A 24911-nucleotide genomic window follows, 5' to 3' on the forward strand; every position below is an offset into this window, starting at 1 on the left:
AGCGTACATTGACATTGAAATTCCAGAGATATTCAAGCTAGATTCAGATGAGGACATGGAATGATGTATATCATTGCTGATGTCAGATGGATCTTTGCTGCAAGAAGAGAATACCATAAAAATGTTTACCTGTGTTTTATTGACTATACAAAGTTTTTCAACTGTGTGGATCATGAAAAGCTATAGAAAATATTGTGGAGAATGAGTATACCAGAACATTTCATTGTGTTCACGAGCAACCTGTCCATATACCCTGAGGCAGTCATTCGAAAAGAACAAGGGGACATGAATGTTTTAAAATCAGGAAAGATGTGTCCCAGGGTTATATTCTTTCACTATATTTATTCAATCTGTATGTTGAGCAAATAACCTGAGAATCTAGGGTCTATGAAGATCAACATGCCATCTGGATTGGAGGACAGCTCATTAATCTACTATATGAAGATAACACAACCTTGTTTGCTGAAAGTGAAGATGACTCAAAATATTTATAGATAAAGACCACAAGCCTCCAGTATGGGTTGCACCTCAAACATCCTCACTAGTGGACTAATAAATAACATCATGATAAATGGAGAAAAGATTGAAGTTGTTAAAGACTTCATTTTGCTTCCATCCTGGAGTCCTGGTGTGGCACTTTGGTTTAGTGTGCTGTACTGCAAGGTTGGTGGTCCAAGCTCCCTCAGAAACCCTATTCAGGATTGCTATGATTGGAACTGACTTGAAGGCACTAAACAACTTAACAACAACAGCATCATCCACATTCATGGAAGAAGCAGTCAAAAAATCAAATGACGTATTGCATTCACAAATCTGCTTCACAAGACCTCTTTAGAGTGTTCATAAACAGAAATACCAATTTGAGGCCTGACCCAAGCCATGGTATTTTCAATATGCATGTGAAAGTTGAACAATGAGTAAGGAGGGCCATAGAAGAAACATTGATGCATTTGAATTGTGGTGTTGGAGGGGAATATTAAAAATACCATGGACTGCCCGAAAAAAAACCCCAAATCTGTGTTGGAAGAAGTACAGCCAAAATGCTGCTTACAAACCAGTATGGGGAGATTTTATCTCGAGGGGCCAGTCCCTGGAGAAGGACATCATACTTCATAAAGTGGAGGGTCAACAAAAAAGAGGATGACTCTCAACAAGATGGACTAGCACAGTGGCAGCAGCAATGGGCTCAAGCCTAACAATGATTGTGAGGCTGGCGCAGGACTGGGCAGTGTTTCGTTCTGTTATGCATCGAGTCTCTATGGGTCGGGACTGGCTTGATGACACCTACCAACAACAATAAAGCACGGTTTGTGTCTTCTTGGAAATGAATATTAAAATAGAATAAATATTAGTTATTACATTTTATCATAAATTCATGTCAATTTTGGTTTGGAGTGTTGATGAAATATAATACTGTAAAATAGGAAGAAGATTATCTTAATTTTTCCTACCCTGAAAGAAAAATATGCATGTCTTTTGTTATTTAGTTTTAAAGTTATGACTGTCACCCCAAATACTGGTAGTATGCTGACATCAACTATATGATTAGGTAGGGAAGTAGAAAGATGAATGGGTTTTTTAATTTATTTACTTTGTTTTGAAACAAATCTCTATATAAATGAACCTTCTGTAGAAAGTAATCACACTGGCATTAATCCCTTAATAGTTTATAAAGTTAGTCTTTCATATATTGTGTTCTAGCAAAAGAGAAAAACCCTGTAACATGTGCACATTGCTATTTGGAAAAACATCAAGTCAAAAAATCCCTCCCCCCCCCAATAAAAAAGTAGATGCTTGTATTTTTCTTGTTTTAGTATAATTTAAATACTACAACAATAATTTCTCTTTTTTTTGGATTATGATGAAAATACTTATCAAAATCCCATATTGTTAAGCCAATTTTATAGACATTTCAATACCCGAAAAGACCAGCAATATTGACACTAGTATATAAAGTAAGCAGGCATCTGATTCTATAAAATTGCTGAATTGAAAATACAAAGAAACATTACTTGCCCTCATTCCCAAATAGACAGGCTTCTTTGGGAGACATTTCATTTACTTTGTTGTAAGACTTGACTGTCTTCCTCAATTTGCTTTGCATTTTCTCCTTCTCAACATGCTTAGCATTCAGACCAGCTTTTATCCATACTCTCCAAAGCTTTGAAAATCAACATAAATTATATTCTCTTAAGAAGTCTAATGAGCGACCTGCATAATAGAGGCTGCGGGATTAATTGCTTGGCCATCATTTATGTTTTTAGGGATTCCCAATCATGGTTATTTTAGAGGTATACTATGCTAAGGGACAAAGCTCAGAAGTAAAAAATAAAATTCAAATGATAGTGGTAATGTAACTGACTTACTTGAGGGGGTCTTCGCTCCTTGACATATAAACATGAAATTTTATATTTTGGTGCCTGTTATCAAATATGGTTGGTCAAAGCCCTATTCTTATTGGAGAGCTTCATTATTGACTCAAACCAAAATTAAACCCATTGCTACTGAGTTGACGTTGACTCATGGCAACCCTAGAGAGGAGCTGCTCCACAGGATTTTCCTGACTTTAATGGTTCCACAAGCAGCTCTCCAGGCTTCTCTTCTGATGAGCTACTGGGTTGTTTGCACCAACCTTTAGGTTAACAGTTGAGAATAAATGCAATACCAGCTCTCATACAGTTAATGGTAGGAGGCATTTACTGGAACTGTTTTGTGAAGAATAACCAGAATATTCCATGTATGCTCAATTAGCTATGACCAGTAATCATGTATGCTATTGTTCAAACGGGGGTGCTATTGAGAGTAAGAGGGACTGGACTACTAATAAGAAATGATAATCACCTGAGCTGTCCTCATCAGTATGTAATATATATGCATTCTAGTGTAGACACTGTATGGGGACAAGGATAGGAATTATGGGAGGATTTCACACTTTGGATTATTCCTCACCAAGACTCATAAAGTTGCTACTACTACTCACACTTTAGCAGAAACTAATGTAACAGCCTTGATATGGTACCACACCTGGAGAGACCAGGTAGCCATTGAGAGTAAATTGTATGCATTGGATCTCTTGGAATGTGGCAGTGACTTGTCTGCATTAGATAGATTTTCCCTTTCTCACTCCAAGCCTCTGCCAGTACTATCAACCACTGCGTTACTGAATGACTTACTCATCGTCACAGTTGCCACACTGCAGTGCTTCTTCTAATGAACTCCTATTACAAGAGAAAAGAGGCAATGCACTGACACCCATGAGATTTACAGGTGCTACTATAAGCATCTAAGGAGCTCTGGTAGCATAGTGGTTACGAATCGGGCTGTGAACCTTAAGGTCAGCGGTTCGAAACTCCCAGCCACTCTGCGGAAGAAAGACGAGGCTCTCTACTCCCGTAAAGATTTACACCCTCGGAAACCCTGTATAGGGTCGCTATGGGTCGGAACCGACTCGATGACACTTAACAACAACTATAAGCATCTAAGCTTATAAAATAGTAGAATGGCTCACATTGATGACTTAGTTATTGTACCAGCTGGGAAACAGTAGTTTGTAAAAACATGGTACATGTTCTCAACCATCTCCAAATATATACTTTGTCCCATAGATAGAATACAGGCACACCTCAGTTTATTGTGCTTTGCTTTATTGCGCTTCACAGATAATGCATTTGTTAAAAATAAATTCAAGGTTTGTGACAACCTTACAACATGCAGGTCTTTCTGCATCATTTTTGTTGTTGTTGTTGCATCGGCAACATGTGTTCACTTTGTGTCCCTGTGTCATGTTCTGGTAATTCTTACATTTCAAACTTTTTTATAATGTTATTGCACACTTAATAGACTACCAAACCCCAAAATCAAACTCACTGTCACTGAATTGACTCCGACTCACAGTGACCCTAAGTAAGGTTTCCAAGATTGTAAATCTTTTTTTTTTTTTTTAAGTCCAAAAAGTTTTTCTTAAGTTTTTACAATAATGATCCCATACAATATTTGTCCTTTAGTGATTAACTGATTTCACTCAGCACAGTGTCCTCCAGGTTCATCCATGTTATGAGGTGTTTGACAGATTGTTAGTTATTCTTCAATGTTGCATAGTATTCCATTGTGTGTATGTACCAAAGTTTGGTTAGCCATTCTTCCATTGATGGGCACTTAGGCTGTCTCCATCTTTTTGCTGTTATGAATAGTGCTGTGATAAACACTGCTGTGACTATATCTACTCGTGTTCTGGCTTTTATTTCTTGTGGATATATACCCAGGCAAGGGGATTGCTGATTGATCAGGAATTTCTATTTCCATATTTCTTAAGAAGTGCCATACCATGATTCATAGTGGTTGAACCATTTTATAGTCCCACCAGCAATGTAGGAGTGTCCCAGTCTACCCACACCCTCACCAGTGTTTGTTGTTTTCTGGTTTTTTTTTAAACTTTGCCATTAATGTTGGGGTAAGATAATATCTCATTGTTGTTTTGATTTGCATCTCACATCTGGCTAATGTGCAATAAAGTACTGGATCACAAGGTTGGTTTGAACTACAAAGTCGGCTGTTCAAACTCACCAACTGCTTCTTGGAAACCCTATACAGGGTCACTGTTATAGTCAGAACCAACTCGACGGCACTTAACAACAACAATGGCTAATGATTGTGAACGTTTTTTCAATTGTTTGTTTGTTACCTGAATGTCTTACTTGTTTATGTATCTGTTCATGGCCTCTGCCCATTTTAAAATTGGGTTGTCTTTATATTATATTATAGAGGTGTTGTAATTTTCTATAAATTTTAGATATTAGTCCCTTGTCTGATATGTCATGGCAAAACATTTTTAAGCTTGTTTTTTTTACTCTTTTGTGAAACTTTTTGATGAACATAAGTGTCTAATTTTTAGGAGGTCCCAGTCATCTATTTTTCCTTCCACTGTTTTTTTTTTTTTTTGAAATTTTTATAGTGAATTTATGCCATGTATTAACATTTAATTGTGCTCATGAGGAATCTGTACATGGACATGTGAACATGGGAACATTGAATGGTTTAAAATTAAGAAAGGTGTGTGACAGGGTTATATTCTTTCATCATACTTATTCAACCTGTCTGCTGAGCAAATAATCCAAGAAACTGGGTTAATATAAGAAAAATGTGGCATCAGGATTGGAGGAAGACTCATTAACAACCTGCGATATGTAGCTAATACAACCTTGCTTGCTGAAAGTGAAGAGATCTTAAAGTATTTTTATTTTATCTTATTTTTTTACTGATGAAGATCAAAGAGTACAGCCTTCAGTTGTGGACTGCATCTCAATGTAAAAAAAAAAAAAAAAAAATCCTCACCACTGGACCAATAAACAGCATTCTTATCAATGGAGAAAAGATTCAAGTTGTGAAGGACTTCATTCTTCTTGGATCAACTATCAACACTCATGGAAGCAGCAGTCAATAAATCATTTAACGTATTGCATTAGGCAAATCTGCGGCACAAGACCTTTTTAAAGTGTTGAAGAGCAAAGATGTCAGCTTGAGGATTAAGGTGCTCCTGACCCAAGCTATGGTATTTTCAATAACCTCATATGTATGTGAAAGCTGGGCAGTGAAAAAGGAAGACTGTAAAAAAATTGATGCATTTGACTTGTGGTGTTGGAGGAGAAAATTGAAAGTGCCGTGGGCTGCCCAAAGAACAAACAGATCTGTGTTGGAAGAAGTGCAGCCAGAGTGCGCCTTGGAAGCCACGATGGCCAAACTTCATTTCTCATACTTTGGACATATTGTCAGGAGGAACCAGTCGCTGGAGAAGGATATCATGTTTGGTAAGGTGGAGGTCAGAGAAAAAGAGAAAGACCTCCAGCGAGATGTATTGGCAAAGTGGCAGCATCAATGGGCTCAAACATGGCAACAATTGTGAGGTTGGCCCAAGATCAGGTAGTGTTTCGTTCTATTATGCATAGGGTTGTTATGAGTTGGTATTGACTCTATGACACCTAACAACACAACAACAATCAGAACCCCCATGTTTCTCCTTATTTTTCATTGATGATCATTATAGCTTTGGGTTTTGTATTTAGCCCCTGAATCCATGTTGTATTTCATTTTGTATATGGTTTGAGATATGAGTCTTGTTTTATTTCTGTAAATGGATTTCCAATTTTGCCAGCACCATTTGTTGAAGAGACTGTCTCTTCCCCATTTAATGTTTTTTGACCCTCTGTGAAAGATCCGTTGACTATATGTAGATGGATTTATTTCTGAGTTCTCAATTCTACTCCATTGATGTAGGTATCTTTAGTTGTACCAGTACCAGGCTGTTTAGACCATCGTGGCTGTGAGTAAATTTTGAGATCATGGAATGAGAGGCCTCTAACTTTGTTCTTCTTCTTGAGCAGTGCTTTGTTTATATGAAGTCTCTTTCCTTTCCATATAAAGTCCATAATCATTTTTTCTCATCTCTTTAAAGAATGATGTTGGAATCTGGATTAGGCTGAGATTATAAATTTTTATGGGAGCAGATAGCCTCATCTCTGTCCTACAGAGTCCTTGGTGGATTTATATGAACTAGGAACCCAAAAACTTCCTGTGACTCTCATTGTTACAATATTTGCTTTATTGTGGTATTGTGTCTAGAACCAAACTCACACTATCTCAGTATGCCTGGCCAGGAGTCTGAGAATTAAGGAGAGAAAATAACGCTACTCATAACAATTCTGCTTCCTTCTTTTAACTTTGCTGGGTGAAATATCTTAGTACCTACAGCAGAAATGCTGAGGATAAATTCATGATTTCATTAAACTTGAAGTGCTAGATCTGCTCAACCCTTTTACCTCTCAGTCCTTACTTACATTACTTCGTTGCAGCCACATTAACTTTTATTCTCATATATGCCAAACACATATAATTATAATACGTTACTTTGTCTCCTCGAGCTGCCTTGTCAGGAGGGACCAGTCCCTGAAGAAGGACATCGTGCATGTGGTAAAGTGGAGATTAAGTGAAAAGAGGAAGACCCCCAATGAGATGGATTGACAAAGTGACAGCAGCAATGGGCTCAAACATAGCAACAGTTGTGAGGTTGGCCCAGGATTGGGCAGTGTTTCATTCTGCTGTACATAAGGTTGCTATGGGTCAGTACCAACTTGATGGCACCTAACAACAACAACAACAACAACAACATGGAACCCTGTGGAACAGTTCTACTCTGTCCCATATTTCAGTCAATATGAGTCAGAATCGGCTCGACAACAGTGTGCTAGGCTGGGATCAGCTTTCTCTGCTCCTGGGATTTTTTATCAGGATGTTTATGCTTCTAGAAGTTTACTGAACTGCCTTGGGTGTATTTCCACTAAATATACTCAGCTGTAGTTTCTGTGTAGCTTCCTGACAGCACTAATAGGAATGCTCTCTACAGGTACTTAAAGGAAAGTTCCAGACTCCTGATATTATAGGCACTTGGTTAAAACGTAAATACCCCAGCAGGTTGTCATGTGAGCTGACGAGAGTGCTGAAGCCTGTGAATCAGAAGAAAGTACATAAAAGTTGTAAATTGTTCCTTTAACCAAGAAATGTGACAGTTAATAATTCCTTGTTTTCCTCTCTGGAGACAGAAAGTAATTAAAGTGTCAAGGAAGTCATACTAAGTTTTTGAATTTCTCACAGCTTCTTGTTATAAAATCGTATTGTTCTGTTCTGAGAACATAGCTAATAAGTACTAGCCTGGGAAAGCATGGTGGCTTATAAGTTCCTGAGTTCCTGTGTATGTCTACAGGCTTAATTCATTCTGTGGTCACTCAAGCAGCCAAGAAATATTCATGGAATGCCTGCTCTGGACCAGGCTTTTATGGCAGTGCTTAAAAGAGATGAGAGACAGTTTTATTTCATTATGAGAAACAGCTTACTTAAGGATGGTGGTGGTGTGCTGTGGAATCGGTTCTGATGCATAGCAACCCTGTATAGTATTTCCAAGGCTGTAAATCACTATGGGAGCAAGAAAGCCTCATCTTTTCCTCAAGGAACAGCTGGTAGTTTAGAACTGCTGACCTTACAGTTAGCAGTCCAACTCATAACTCACTATGCTACCAGAGGTCCTATACTTAAGGATTGTTAAGTATCATCGAATTGGATCCAACCCATAGTGATCCTGTATAGATCCTATACAGAGTTTCTGAGGAGCACTGGTGGGTCTGAACTGCTGACCTTGTGGTTCAAACTGATTCTGCAGTCCAGCACACTATCCTGCAGCATCACATCAGGACTTAAGGATGGACTTAAGGATGGTGGTGGTGGTGGTGGTAGTGTGCCATGGAGTTGGTTCTGACTCATAGAGATCCTGTATAAGGTTTCTGAAGCTGTAAATCTTTACGGGAGCAGAAAGCCTCCTTTCTCCCATGGACCTGCTTGTAGTTTCGAACTGCTGACCTTGAGGTGAGTAGTCCTACTCATAACCACTGTGCTACCAGAGATGTTGTTGTTAAGAGCTGCCTAGTCCATTCTGACCCATAGTGACCCTGTATACAGTTTCCAAGTAGCAGCTGGTGACCTTGAACCACGGACATTGCAGTTCAAATGCTTTTGCAGTCTGATGCCCACAGCACCACACCAGGACTCGCAGGTTATAAAATCCTTATTTTAATTTCATAAGTGGGTAGTGGGTTTAAACAGCTGACCTTGGGGTTAGCAGTCCAGTGCTTATTCTACAGCACCACACCAGAACTTCATTATAGTCCCTCCTTTTTTGCCTCTGTTCCCTCTTTTTCAACCCCAGAGACAATTATGGATACAAAGTGAAAAGACTAGCTGGCAAGTATCCATGTATTTTATGTACCATATTCGTCACTTCAAATATGTTATCTAATTTGGATCTCTAACTTTCTCAGAGCAACTTTGGAAGAGGACATTTAAAGATTAAGAAAAAAAAAAAAAAAAGATGCTCTGATTAATGATCCAAGGGTCACACTGATGGTGAGCAAAGGCTGGGTTAGACCAACTCTGATTTTAAGGCCTTTCAAGCTGATGGTGCTCACCTCCTCACTGAGGAGACTAAATGGAGTTTAGTTTCCTGTCATAAGAAAATTATTTCCCCATGAAATCCATATAAAAGGGTCCATCGAGTATTGCTGTGTTCATTTGGAAGTAGCATATTTGTTTCAGTCATTTTGCTAATCTGATTAAATAGGTTTGAAATGTCAAAGATGAACATTTTCACTTAAATGCTAAGTATTTTCAGAGATATTTCTTTCATAATATTTAGTGAACTGTCATTTAAAATAAATGCTTTTTTTTAGATCTTACGTCTCAGATCCAAATTTTCCATGTTTATTGGAAACATTTAGTGTTGTTTTTCACCAAAGAAAGACATATTTGTCCAGCAGGTGGCACTCTGAGCATGCCATTTTGGTGTTTGGGTTTCGGCATGCAGGAAGACTACCCTATCCTTCTCTGAATTAATTGTACAGTTAAATTACGTCCAGAGTCTCTGCCATGCTATTTTTTGTGGGTTTGTTTTTTAATGTTTATTTGAAGCATAAAACTGTTCAGAAATATAATAAATGAATTTAAAAATGTGTGCACCTTTAACATTAAGATGGCCTAATCTTATGTTACACATTTCATAGGAAACAGTTTTATTGAGAAAACAGGTATTAATGATAATTTGTTTGTTCTTTGATTATGTTGCTGCATTTCCAAGTTACATTGTAATAGTGCCAAACAAAGATGAAAATTACCTCTTTCCTTTTCAGCTGCTTTCAAAGGTTATGCATCCAGACATATTTTAGAGACTTCTGCAAATGAACAAAATTCCTGTATGAAACAATTTACAGCTGGTATTTTGGGTTGAGCTCTTAGGCATGGCTGCATACCAAAACTAAGTTTGATTGTTGTTGTTAAGCATTACTGAGTCACTTCTGACCCATAGTGACCCTGTATAGAGTTTCTGAGGAACTTGAACTACTGAACCTGCAGTTAGTCAATCTGAAATTCGATGCTCTGTCTTTAACAATTGTCTTTGTATTTAATTTTTTATGTTGTTGTTTAGTGCCATCCAGTCAGTTCTGACTCACAGGGTTTCCAAGGAGTGACTGGTGAGTTTGATCAGCCAACCTTGCGGTTAGCAGTCCTGTATTTATCCCACAGTGACACGCAACGTCTTATTACTCACATTTATAAATGTACTGGTATGTTCTTACTATGTTATGTGGTCTAATAATTGAAATATCACTCTAAAGTGTTGTGTTTTAGTACTTTTTTCCAACACTTAAAAGTTTATTAAGTAACGGATTTGTCCTACTTAGGCACTGACTGATGTCAATGGTGAATAGTGTATAAAATTATAAGATCAATTGAATCCAAAGAATGGACCCCGATGATATAAACCATGTATTTTAAGGGGGAAGGGGTAAAATAAAGGAATTTTTTATCTTAACTAATATGAATTGTATTTTAATATGTACTTACAAAGATTTTCATAAAGCCAACATAAGTACAAATATTTTATAAAAATCAATAAACTGTTTACTTTGTTGGAGTCATGGTATGGCTCTTTAGGATAAATAATGGACTGCTAACTACAAGGTGTGTGGTTCAAACCCACCAACTGCTCCTTGGAATCCCTATACAGGGTTGCTATGAATCGGAACCAACTCAATGACATGTAACAACAACAATAATTTACTTTTTTAAAAAACATGAGTTCTTAAAGATCAGCTGTTTTTTAAAGTTTTTATTTTGAATCCCACAATATAAAGGAAGTTCTTTAAAAAATATTTCATTATGTTTGAATCATTTTAAAGCAAACAGCTCACTATTACACTTTTATGTGATAGAAATCCATGCCTTCCTTAAAGGTGGAGCCATCTTTGTCTCTAAAGTGTTCAGGGAGAACATGCCTTGAACTTAAATCCTCTAGCAAGGAGAGTGTTACAATATAATTCCAAGTATGCTTCTTTATAATATAACCTTTTTGTAGAAAAATCCTTATTCTCCCAAGTCCCTTACCTTTTTGCCTACAATTTTATAAGACAAGGATTGTGTCAATTTCAAAGAAGACTTATTTCATTCAACAAAGATTGCTATACTAGAGGGAAAAATATATGTATATGTGTATATATTTGTTGTTGTTAAGTGTTGTCAAGTTGCTTCCAACTCATAGAGACACTGTATAGGGTTTCTCAGGAATGGTTGTTGAGTTTGAACCATCTTGGGGTCAAGCATTATCCTATGGCACCACACTAGGATATGTATGTATGTATGTATGTATGTATGTATAAATATAGTAAAAAATCCTTACCAATAAATGACATTTATATAAATGAAAAAAAGATTGAAGTTGTCAAAGAGTTCATTTTTCTTGGATCAACTATCAACACTAATGGAAGCGGCAGTCAAGAAATTAAATGACATATTGCAGTAGGCAAATCTAATGTTTAAAGTGTTTAAGAGCAAAGTTTGAGGACTAAGGTGGGCCTGACCCAAGCCATGGTATTTTCAGTTGCCTCATATGCATGTGAAAGTTGAACAATAAATAAAGAAGACTGTAGAATTGTTGCATTTGAGTTATAGTGTTAGAGGAAAATATTTAAAAGTACCATGGTCTTCCAAAAGAACAAACAGATCTTTGTTGGAAGAAGTATAGCCAGAGTGCTCCTTGGAAGTCAAAATGGTCAGACTTTGTCTATTATACTTCAGCTATATTGACAAGAAAGACCAGTCTCTGGAGAAGGATATCATATTTGGTAAAGTGGAGGCTCAGAAAAAAAGAGGAAGACCCTCAGCTAGATGGATTGGCACAGTGGCAACAGAAAAAGGTTCAAACATTGTGAGGTTGAAGCAAAGATTATGAGGTTGGCACATGGCTGGGCAGTGCTTTGTTCAGTTGTGCATGGGGTAACTATGAGTCATTACAGACTCGATGGCACCTAACAACTCCATGAACGGATAACAACCCTGTGCACAACAGAATGCAATACTACTTGATCCTGTGACATCACAATCATTGTTAAGCTGCTGCCAGTGTGCCAATTCACCTTGTTGAGGGCCTTCGTCTTTCTCAATGACCCTCCACGTTAGTAAGCATAATGTCCTTCTTCTGGGACTGGTTTCCTCCTGATAAACTGTCTGAAGAAATGTCACCCACCTGGCTCCTAAAAAACATTCTGGCTGTACTTCTTCCAACACATCTGTTTGTTCTTCTGGCAGTCCATGTTATTTTCAGTATTCTTCTCCAACACCATAACTCAAACGCATCAATTCTATGGTCTTCCATATACATTGTTTAACTTTCACATGCATATGAGGCAATTGAAAGTACCATGGCTTGAGTCAGGCACACCTTAGTCTCAAACTTTGCTCTTAAATGCTTTAAAGAGGTCTTGTGCAACAGATTTGCCCAATGCAATATATTATTTGATTTCTTTGCTGTTGCTTGTATGAGTATTAATAGTGGATCCAAAATGAAGTTTAACAACTTCCATCTTTTCCCCTTTTATCATGATGTTATTTGTTAGTCCAGTTGTGAGGATTTTTGTTTTCTTTACACTGCACTGAAACCCATATAGAAGGCTGTGGTCTTTAATCTTCATCAGTAAGTATTTTACGTCCTTTCCACTTCCAGCAAACAGTTATATCATTTGAATATGGCAGATTGTTAATAAGTCTTCCTTCCATCCTGATGCCATGTTCTACTTCATATAATCCAGCTCCTGTGATTATATGTTCAGTATGCAGTTTAAATAGGTATGGTGAAAGAATATAACCCTGGTACCCATCTTTTCTGTTTTTAAACCATTCTTTATTACTGTGTTCTGTTTGAAGGACTACAAGTTCCTCATGAACACAATTAAGTGCTCTGAAAACCCATTCTTTGTAGTGTTATCCATAACTTGTCATGAGCCACACAGTTGAAAGCCTTCTCATAGTCAATAAAGCAGAAGGAAACAACTTTCTGGTATTTTCTACTTTTAGCCAAAATCAATCTGATATTAGTAATGATGTCACTAGTCCCACATCCTTTTCTGAATTTGGCTTAAATTTCTGGCAGTTCTCTGTCAATGTACTGTTGCAACCATTTGTGAATTATCTTCAGCAACATTTTACTTGCATGTGATATTAATGATATATATATATGAAAGAAGGAGTCATGGCATGGCACTGTGGGTTAATGTGCTGGAATGCAAGGTCGATTTGAACGGCAAGGTCTGTGGTTCAAGCTCACCAGACACTCCTCGGAAACCCTATACAGGGTCGCTATGAGTCAGCTCAACAGCGTTTAACAGCAGCAGCAATATATAAAAGAAAGGAAATGCAACGGCTCCATACTGTAAGCACTGGACCGCGAACTACAGAGTCCCCGGTTAGAGATCACCAGCCACTGTGTGGAGAAAGATGAGGCTTTCTACTCCTTCGAAGATTCTAAAAACCTCAGAAGCTTTTTACAGGGTCACTATGAACATGGGAACACTGAGTGGTTTAAAATTAAGAAAGGTGTGTGGCAGGGTTGTATTCTTTCACCATACTTATTCAACCTGTATGCTGAGCAAATAATCTGAGAAGCTGGGTTATATGAAGAAAAACGTGGCATCAGGATTGGAGGAAGACTCATTAACAACCTGTGATATACAGGTGATACAACCTTGCTTGCTGAAAGTGAAGAGGACTTAAAGTACTTACTCATGAAGATCAAAGACCACAGCCTTTGGTATAGATTGCAGCTCAATATAAAGAAAACAAAAATCCTCACCACTGGACCAATAAACAACATTCTTATCAGTGGAGAAAAGATTGAAGTAGTCAAGAACTTCATTCTTTTTGGATCAACTATCAACATTCATGGAAGCAGCAGTCAAGAAATCAAATGACATATTGCATTAGGCAAATCTGCTGCACAATACCTTTTTAAAGTGTTGAAGAGCAAAGATGTCAGCTTGAGGACTAAGGTATGCCTGACCCAAGCCATGGTATTTTCAATAACCTCATATGTATGTGAAAGCTGAACAGTAACTAAGGAAGACCTTGATGCTTTTGAGTTATGGTGTTGGAGAAGAATATTGAAAGCGCCATGGGCTGCCAAAAGAACCAATAGATCCGTTTTGGAAGAAGTGCAGCCAGAGTGCTCCTTGGAGGCCAAGATGGCTAGGCTTCGTCTCTCATACTTTGGACATATTATCAGGAGGGAACAGTCGTTGGAGAAGGATATCATGTTTGGTAAGGTGGAGGGTCAGAGAAAAAGAGGAAGACCCACAGCGAGATGGATTGGCAAAGTGGCAGCATCAATGGCTACAATAGTGAGGTTGGCCCAGGATTGAGCAGTGTTTCGTTCTGCTGTGCATAAGGTCGCTATGAGTTGGTACTGATTCGATGGCACCTAACAACAATAACAACATGTGTTGGAACTGACTCTGAGGCTCTTAACAATAGTAAAACAAAACCAAACGCATTGCTGTGGAGTTGATTCTGACTCATAGTGACCCTAAAGGACAGAGTAGAACTGCCCTATATGTTTTCCAAGGCCGCAAGTCTTCATGGAAGCAGGCCGCCACATCTTTGTCCTGCAAAGGCTTCGAACCACCAACCTTCTGTTTAGCATCCAAGCACTTAACAACTGTGTACCAGGACTCCTACACTGAGGATAGTACCTGTTTTGTTAATGAGAGTAATGCTCAAAATAATGACGTCATCTTTATCGAGTACTTTTTATCAAAGAACAAAAAACATACATATTGTTTGTCCCTTCTCTTGTTGAGTCTAGTCAGTATTCTCTCTCCCTTCTCTTGTCTTGCAGCATTTTGTCACTCATACACTGTAACTTTGAATGAGCTATAATGAACAACATGACTGAGGTTCAAGATGAAATAACTTTCACATAATTAAAGAGACTAACTAGACCAAGAATATGCAAGCCTATTTTTTTTAACATAAATACTTTATAATTTGCATAATCTTTGTTTTATTAAAAACATATAATCTCATATATAATGCGGCTATAAGTAAAATTAGTATCTGATGTTTTTTAGTTATACTTTTTTTCTTTCTTCTTAGGATAAACATGTTCTGACAGTTGTGACTATTGATAGGATGCTGGAAAGGCTGAAAAAATGTGATGAACTTCTGGAACTTATTCTTAAAGGACTTAATGAGTATTTGGAAAAGAAACGTCTCTTCTTCCCCCGATTCTTTTTCTTATCTAATGATGAACTTCTTGAGATCCTATCTGAAACTAAAGATCCCACTAGGTAAGTTACTGACATGTAACAACACATTTATGTTCTTAAATTTAGTTTTTAGAACAAGGCAGAACATAAAATGATATATATAATGCTGTTTGTGTAATAATTTTTCTCCCAGAACATTTTCAATATCAATAATCAATTTAAAATTCTTATTCATAACATCATTGTTGCTGTTAATTGCCATTGAGTTGGTTCCTACTGATAGCAACTCTGTATAGGAACAACTGATGGGTTTGAATTGCCGATCTTGTGGTTAGCAGTCCAGTGTTTATACTACAGCATCACACATAGTTAATATCATCAGATGATATTTTTCTAAATGTGCTGAATCTTGAAATGGGTTTTCTTAGATTTTTCAGAGCATGTCATTCTTCTATATCACATTCAGAATCAAAGCCAGACCCTGCAGAATAGTTTAGAGTACCCGACAGAGTTGGCACCTCTGAATCCCGCTCTTACTAGACTTCTTACTCACACGTTTGCTCAGTAGCTTCATTGTTGTTGTTAAATGCTGTCTAGTTGGTCCCCACTTCTAGCAACCCTATATAGGATTTCTAAGAAGTGGCTGGTGGGTTTGAACTGCTGACCTTGTAGTTAGCAGTCCAGTGCTTATCTTACAGCCATAAATGGGACATCTTACTCCCTCAGGGTCTTTATAATTGCTGTTCGCTTTGCCTACGGTGCTCTTTACCCACATAGCCTTAGCCTTCTTATTGGCCTTTATGGAGATCTGCTCAAACATCCATACTCAGAGAGGTCTTCATTGACTACCATGTTTAAAATGGCAACCCTTTCCAGCATTCCTTAGCCTCTTATATTCTTTATCTTATTTTCCTTCAATGTACTCACTACCATGTAACACACTATAATGATTTGTTTACTGTTTGAATTCCTCTAGCAGAATAAAAGCTCTATGAGGGCAGGGATTTGTGACTCCTTCCTTCCACCCCCATTGCCGATTCCTTAGTCTAGAAGAATGTCTGGTAGATGGTAGACATTAATTGATTAATGTTGTATTTTATACCAAATTAGTAGAAGAAGACAACTAATCCAGTCAAAAAGATAAATTTGGGCTCAGATTTATTTCCATCTGATTTATTTCAGTGCTCTTCTTTACTCATTTGAAAGATAAATGCAATTGATCATTGGTAATGTGCCAAATATGAGGGGTTAGTGAGTCTCTTTTAGATTATATTGAATAGACTAACAGTTGGGTATCTTCAAAGAAGTTGATTTTGTAAACTGTAAAGTATTTAAAGTGCTAAACCAAGTTCATAATTTGGAAGCAATCTCTGAAAATACTGAAATGGTACTTTGGGGCCTTTGCAGATTCTTCAGGCTAGCGTATATCTGTTAGTCAAGATTTGGCTTACTCTTCATATTATTTTTAGTCTCTTTTCAGTTCATTGTGTTGGCGACAAAACCATACAGACCTCTCCTCCAGAAGCATTTAGTATAGTTGTAACTTTATAGATTCTTTTGTGTTTATTCCATTAATGTGTGATGCTCTCACCTGACTTTACATCCTTCCCCAGGCAGAGATTGTCTTTTTGTTGTGCAGCTTTGCATCTCCAACAGCACCTAACCTGGGCCTAAGCACACAGTGTATGTTTATGAATGAAATGAAATTTGGTGCACAAAAGACATTGCTATTTAAGATATGCTTTAGCTTGGTTGTGGTGCTATAGGATAAACACTAAACTGGTTATAAGTAAGGTCAGCTGTTCAAACCCATCAGCTTCTGTGCCTGAGAAAGTTGAGTCTTTCTACTCCTATAAAGATTTATAGCCTTATATAGGGTGATTATGAGTTGGAATCTACTCCGTGGCAGTAAGAGTGGGGTATATATACACATAGTTGTTAAGTGCCATTGACTTGGTTTCAACTCATAACAACCCTGTTTAGGTTTCTGAGGAATAGTTGGTGGGTTTGAACTGCCAACCTTGTGACTTACAGTCCAGTGCTGACCCTACAGCGCCACACCAGAAGTTCATATATATATGTATATATAGAGATATACACACACACATTTTTTTTTCTCCCTGACAGGGTACAACCTCATTTGAAGAAATGTTTCGAAGGTATTGCAAAGGTGGAATTTACAGAAAGTTTAGATATTACTCACATGAAGAGTACTGAAGGAGAGGTTGTGGAACTCATAGAGATCATTTCAACAGCCAAAGCCAGAGGTCAAGTGGAGAAGTGGTTGCTTGAGTTGGAGAGAACGATGATTAAGTCTATCCACAAGGTAGCTAGCTGTGTTCTTATTTTTAGTAAAGCATGACAGAGTATTCACATTATTATAAATATATCATTGGTAGAAGAACACAGAACTTGCACAGAATTTGAGACATGAATTCCTGATTCAAATGAAGTAGATGATTTGAAAGCACAGAATTTACCTGCCATCCATGGTAGGCATTTGGAGTGACTCACTTGAGAAATGGGACAAATTACCCATGCTACTATAGAAAACTTGGGCTTTAGTTATGTGTCTATCTCATTTCTTGCAGCAACACGTAATAGATAAACACACATCAGAAGCCTACATGGTCTGTCTTACCTTGGAAGCTTCTGTCTGTAGTTTCACATGAATTTCCTTGACATATATGTTTCTATAGTGAATCCTCTTCTGTGTGTATATTAACTGCTACAAATTTGCAAATATTTCCTATAATTAATGGCATTGTAACATTTTCTGCAGCTCATAAAACATTGTCAGCCCAATCTTTGCCATTAGTTTTCTGAGAACAGAACTTTAAGTCATGCCAGCAAATGTAAATTAATTGAATTCTTACTAGCATGAGTTAGCATTCAGGTTTTTTGGTTAAGGGTAGAAATTATGATTGAGCTTGGGGAGCACGGGGACAAGGCTGTGGAGGAAATATGGCATTGGATTCAGGCTCAGATCAGCAAGTTTTCATTAACTTCAGATTCTCTCACATATTACTGGCAAAATTCATTGACATTTAAGTGTAATATGTATTATGCCTTTTAGTAATTCTTTTTCCTGTTATTAAATGCAGTTTTAATACCTGCCTACATGGTATTTGTCCAGTGGGTATAAAATCTTTTGGATGCTTCTCATTTCTCCCAATTATATTACTATGAATGTCCTTATTATACAGTCAGTTTCTTTGATTAAATTATTTATTTTCTTAGGATAACTTCTCGTGTGTAGGACCACTGGGCCAAGAAGAATAAGTTTTGGTCATCTCTGACAATTATTGCCAAGTAGTATTCCCATTCTTTAGAAACTTTTCATTGTGAATTGAGTAAAAGTTTACAGAGCAGATCATCAGTTTTGCATTCAACAAATCAGATACTTCATTTCATTGAAATGATTACAATCCCCTCCATGCAACATCATTATTCCACTCCTTCCCTATGATTCTTGTTTCCATTCAACCTTCTTTTCCAAACTTTCTGAACTTATTCCTTAGGTAAATGATGACTTTCTGATCTTGAATGATTGATTATTACATAGTGTGCATACTTCAATAGTGTTGTTGTCCCTCTTATATACTTGGCTGGAAATTGAACCATGGGGATGAGTTTAGTTGCAGACCTGAAGGGTAGTCAAGGCTATAGTCTCAGGTTCCTCCAGTCTCTGTTTCTGACTAGTAAACCTGGTCATTTTCATTTCTATTATTTTGAGTTTTATTCCACATTTTCTGCCACTCTATCCAGGACCTTCTAATATGATTCCTACGGTTGGTAGTGGTAGCCAGACACCATCTAGTTCTTCTGGTTTCAAGGTTGTGTGAGACTGATATTCCATTAGTACATTGTGCTAGCTGATTCCAAGCATCTTCAATTTTCATCTTTCTTATTTCCTCTGTATAGGAAGAGACAAATAGCTGCACCTTAGATGGCCTCTCATGAGCCTTTAAAATCCCAGTTGGTACTCACAAAAGCAGGATGTAGCATATTGTCTTTGTGGACTATGACATGCCATTTGACCATGTTGGCCCTAATACTATGGTGTCCTGAGCCCCCAGACCCAGCAACTCATTCTCTCAAGGGTTTTTGGTGATGTCTAAGACGTTTTCATAATGTTAGTTTCTATATGCTCGACCACATTTATAGATATGTTTGCAAAATAGTTAATGTTGTTGTTGTTAGATGCCATCAAGTCGGTACCGACTCAAAGCAACCCTATGCACAACAGAATGAAACATTGCTTGGTCCGGGGCCAACCTCACAATTGTTGCAACACCTGAGCACGTTGATGCTGCCACTGTGATGATCCATTATGTTGCAGGGATTTCCTCTTTTTCTCTGACCCTCCACTTTACCAAACATGATATTCTTCTCCAGCGACTGGTCCCTCCTGATAACAAAGTTAATACCCGTGTACAAATATCCTCTGTCATGCCTCTATATGCATGTGGGTATACTCCCACTCTCCCTCCCATACCAGTTCAGCCTGTTTATCTGTCCTGTATCTACCTGTAGATCACTGTTATTGCAGGTCTAGAACCGTATTCACCTCTATTCCATTTAACTCTGGCACTCCTCCCTGTGTTTTCACCTGTCTTCATCATTCTTCTGCCAACCTCCCTCTTGTTGTATATTGCTTTCCCTATCACCTAAGTTAATGTGCTGTTGTTATTGTTAAGTGCCATGGAGTCAGTTCTGACTCATAACGACCCTGCATAGGGTTTCTGAGGAGCAACTGGTGGGTTTGAACTGCCAATTTTGTGGTTCACAGTCCAGTGCTGATCCTACAGCGCCACACCAGGAGTTCCTCTAATTGGAGTCTTGGTATGGCAGTATAAGATAAGCACTCGACCACAAGGTGGATTTGAACTGCAAGGTCCTCAGAAACCCTATACAGGGTTGCTATGAGTTGAAACTGACTTGATGGCACTAAACAACAACAAAAACCTCTAACCAGTGAATTATTGTCTCTCCTCTCCCACACTTGGTTACCATCAAAGAATGCTTCTTTGAGCATGAAAATCTTTCTACTTTGTTTTGCTTGGCTAAATATGTTTTCAGTGGATTGATATATCCACTCTTTCAACCAGCCATCAGTGGTAAACATTCTAATCTTTTGTAGGCATCAGTCAAAAGTTATAGCATCTGTGAGGTGATACCCACATATATAAATATCGTTGGATTTCAGAAAATACTTTCAAAATAAAACTATTCTGAGAAATGTCTAAGAATGGTTGAACCTTTGGGGAATTCTAGCTTAATTGGATATTTGCAGAGCTAAAAGGCAAAGTATTGGTCATTGATAATAGAGAAATTTCAAAAGGTCAGAAGTCACAAAAAGACAAGTGAAAATGAGCAACTAACGAATGGGAGAAACAGATTAGAAAGCCCAAGAGATGTTCTTGGTGCATTTGCTCCTTCATCATTGGCACTTTCTCAAAAAGTTGGAAACAGTAATACTGTGTGACCCAGAAATCCTTCTACTTGGTATATATCCTTAAGAAATAAGAGCCATGATGTGAATAAATAGTGCATGCCCATGTTCACTGCAGCACTGTTCACAATAGCAAAGGATGGAGACAGTCTGTGTGCCCATCAATAGAATGGATTAAAAAAAAACTTTGGTACATACTATACCAAATGTGTAGAATACTACACAGCATTGAAGAATAATGATGAATAATACTTCATAGCATGGATGAACCTGGAGGACATTATCCTGATTGAAATTAGTCAATCACAAAAGGACAAATATTACCGAGACCACTATTGTAAAACAAAACAGATGTTATCATTTTTAGTGGATGCCTATAACAGATTAGAATGTTTAGCACTGATGGCTGATTGAAAAAGTGAATCTATAAACCCACTGAAAATATATGTAGCAAAGTAATTCGAAGTAGACTTACCAACTTTACAGTCATCAATTCTCCATGAGTGAATTATAAATCTGCTCCTGCCATCAATGACTTGAAACTGAGTTAAGAGGTCATGAAGTATGGAGACATAAGAATTGTAGAGGAATTTGTGTGATTTGTTTGAGTATGCATGTACACAGATGCACATGGGTAAATGGGCATCTGATTAAATTAATTAGGATCTTGTTTTAGAATTATTTGAATTTATGTTTTTCAGTGAAATTGTTTGTGCTTGTTCAAGCTGAGTGCATCTAAGATGTCTCTTCCGTACAACTGGTCAAATGAGTATTTGAAATAATTTTATTCACACAAATTGATAATGTGTCAACAAATAAATTCAATTTAGTTTACAAGGGGGCTTCAGAAACTTGATGAAAACGTATTATCTTGAAATTTCTATTTCCATGGACTTTTTGAAGCCCCTCATATTTGTTTTGTTGAAAGGTATATAAATAAATTTATGAAATGATTAAGCAGTTCTTAAATGAATGGTGGTAATGATTGTGTGCTGTGGAGTCAGTTCCAACTTATATCGACCCTGCAAAGGGTTTCTGAGGCTATAAATCTTTACAAGAGCAGAAAGCCTCATCTTTCTCCCGTGGAACAGCTGGTAGTTTCGAACTGCTGGCCTTTAGGTTAGCAGCCTGACTCATAACCACTACACAACCAGAGCTCCTTCTTAAATGAGTAGTATGGGTTGATTTTTTTAGTGTTTTGTCTCTTCATTGTATCACATTGTTCAAGTAAAGTGTGAAACCATTCATCTTCAGCATTTTATTTTCCAATTAGGTCATTGGAGAGGCAATTATGGCCTATACAAACAATGCACGAATTAACTGGGTAAGAGACTGGCCTGGACAAACTGTTCTCTGCGTCTCCCAAATCTACTGGACTTCCGAAGTACAAACAGCAATCGCAAAGGGGCAGCTGGTAACTTTTCATGACTCATACTTCTTTCAGCATTGTGTTCAATAGTATCATTGTTAAGATATGCTTATATATATATAAAAAAAAAACACTAAGAAATCTACTTTAATGCTACAAGCCAATGTATAAATTTTTAAAAATCAAAAAATCTCACATAGCAAATATATAGTAAAAGCTATAGAAAACAATTATTTGTCTAAACTGTTTATTTGCATTATGAGTCTCACTCTTGTTATTATATGTATTTTTGTACCTTTAAAAACAGCAATAGGATTAAGAAACTTCCTGAATTTTCAAGGCTTTTGTAGGAAGTAAAGTAATATAATTCTCTTTTATGTCTTGAGTAAAACTGCCGTATGAAAACAAAGTATCATTTGACTTACTTTGATTATTTTAATTTTAAATGTATTGCATTTGAATAAATAACAATTACTAATATTTTTTATTAAGTGGATTTCTACCATTAAATAAAAGCAGACTATGTTCAATATAGCAAGCCGTGTTATCCTTGAGATACAGGATTTCAGGCTGCTTAACTTTTCGTTGACTAATGAATCAGTTAGAATCTAGAAATTATAGGTATTCATTTAAAGCCATGAGTTTATAATATATTTTGACTTGGAATTCAATTTTATTGTTTTAAATTCTAAGGTATTATTGAATACTGACATAAGGGTTTGGGTTTGAGCAGGGCACGTGCTCTCTGTAGACAGATCCCAGGAAGGGAGATGCTGACAGTCCTTAGTGTCTTACTTCAACTTCCTAACAGATCACTCATTTATTCTCCAAGGCATAATAAAGGGGCAGGACAGGAAGTCAGAGGTTATTTGAAACATCTTTTCACGCAGATCATAGTACTGGAGGATAAGGGCTTCCCTGAAAGAATTAAGTTCCTGGGGTTATTCCTTAGCCCTTGGCTGTTTTACCTTCCTACATTTTTCTTTGTTGCTCAGTGGTTCCTAAGAATTCATTTTGTCTTTTCACTGTAAGCTACTACTTACTAACCTCAATAGCAGCAGGGGGCTACTGTGGAATATGGTGGCTGCCTCCTTGTTTATTAACCCCCCAAGTCATCATACCAACTTAATTGCTTACCATTTTGAGGAAATCGTCTGGAAGGGAACCAAGTAACAAATGTGAAAAAAATCACCTCATTATGTGCCTTCCAAATTTGTTCACTTGATGTCAAAGGATTTCCAGAATTTTAAATGTAGTCCTGCCTTCTCTCTCTCTCTCTCTCTCCACATTAAAAAGACGCTAGAAAACCTACACCCCTATACCACAACACAGTGTAAAAGTGTCACACACTGGTGGCTTGTGTGTTGCTGTGATGCTTAAAGCTAGGCCACTGGTGTTTCAAATACCAGAAGGTTCACCCAAGGTGAAAAGGTTTCATTGGAGCTTCCAGGCTAAGACAGACTAGGAAGAAGGAGAGGCAGACTATTTCTGAAAAGTTAGCCATTGAAAACCTTATCAGTAGCCATGGAACATCGTCTGATATAGTGCCAGAAGACGAGCCCCTCAGATTGGTAGGCACTCAAAATACAACTGAGGAAAAGTTGCCTCCACAAAGGAGAGTAGACCCTTATGACCTTAATCATCTTTCATGATGTTAGGGAAGTTTTCCTCCAACAACTCTTTGACAGTTTTCTTTGTGCTTGTCTCTTTCTGTTCTGGAATTCTGATCACCACAAATTGTTCCTATTCTTGGTGTCTCACATAACTCTTAGGCCTTCTTTTGATTTTTTTCTGATTGTTCTTCAAATATATTCGTTTGTGGGGTTTTCCCGCTGTGATTTCTTGATCATGGCTTATGAGTTTATTTTATGAAAAAACTTTTCATCCAAAGTACCATTTCAGACTATTGTGCACATATAAACAAGAGAGTGAAGACAATGAACATAAACAGAAGGAAAGGAAACAGAATACACTGAATCAGGTTTGATATGGTCATGTGAGAGAGGAGGAAATTCCCTTCTGGAAATGTCAGTACAGTGTATGTAGGGATCTTCTGGGTGGTGGGGTGGGAGGTGGGATGTGACAAAGAGCTGGACCGCTCTTCATCAGGGTCACTTCAGAATCCATATTCCACAGGGTTGTCCACCACACATCCACACAGAGTTTTGTATTCTGGGAGCTCCTGCCTCCCCCCCCGAATCAATGTCTCCCCCCAGCATATTAATATTGAGAGATTTCTCTTCAAGCTCATGAATTCAGGCTTCCATTGCTTTGCATCTACTACTTTGCTCTTTCAATGTATTGCCCATTTCTGAGATTTTAGTATTAATCTTCTCGATTTCTAATTGCAGATTTTGTATTGTTTCAAAATTTGTATTAATTTTGTCTGTTTGTTCTTGTAGTGTTTTCCTGAGTTCTTCTAAAGTTTTTATTGTGTTCTCCTTGCTTTCCTCGATCTTTTTATCAGTCCTTTGAAAGTACCTAATTCTCATTCTTTTGAAATCTTTTTCAGTTAGTTCTATTACCTTTTCTTCCTCAGAAACATCTTTTGGCTCTGCATCTCGGTTATTAATTTGAGCCATCCTCTCTTGTTTCTTCATGTGAATTACAATTATCGGTTGTCTCCTTGTCATTGTGAGGTTGTATTTGTGAAAACAAACAGTGCGGTTGTTGGACCTGGAGGGGAAAAATCTCTGTAGGGCCTTCTGAAATTAAGGAGCTCATAAAATGATTGTGTAAGGGATGTGGCAGCAGAGTTCCTGGCCCAAGGTGGAATTCTTATTAGGTTCAGTGTTATCTATGTTCATGGCACACAATCCAGAAGTAGTTTGTGGGAACCCTTGATGGAGCTCGTTTCAGTGTCTGTTAGGAACACAGGGAAGCCGAGGTCAGGTAGACTGGTTAAATGTTGGTCTGGTGGCTCGTAGGATTTTGTAGGTTTGGAGCCGAGCTCACC

At 37.6% G+C, this 24911-nt stretch overlaps 1 protein-coding gene across 1 annotated transcript in view; it reads left to right on the plus strand.

Annotated features, from left to right (window-relative positions):
- Window positions 1-24911, plus strand: part of DNAH7 (dynein, axonemal, heavy chain 7) — a 324797-nt gene that overhangs the window by 74616 nt on the left and 225270 nt on the right. The window contains exons 20-22 of the mRNA XM_006862048.1: window positions 15019-15212; window positions 17259-17457; window positions 21860-22000. Coding sequence (XP_006862110.1) covers window positions 15019-15212; window positions 17259-17457; window positions 21860-22000 — 534 coding nt within the window. The remainder of the gene's footprint in view (window positions 1-15018; window positions 15213-17258; window positions 17458-21859; window positions 22001-24911) is intronic.

The sequence above is a fragment of the Chrysochloris asiatica genome, unplaced genomic scaffold (genome assembly GCF_000296735.1).
Source record: "Chrysochloris asiatica unplaced genomic scaffold, ChrAsi1.0 scaffold00045, whole genome shotgun sequence".
Taxonomy (NCBI): Eukaryota; Metazoa; Chordata; class Mammalia; order Afrosoricida; family Chrysochloridae; genus Chrysochloris; species Chrysochloris asiatica.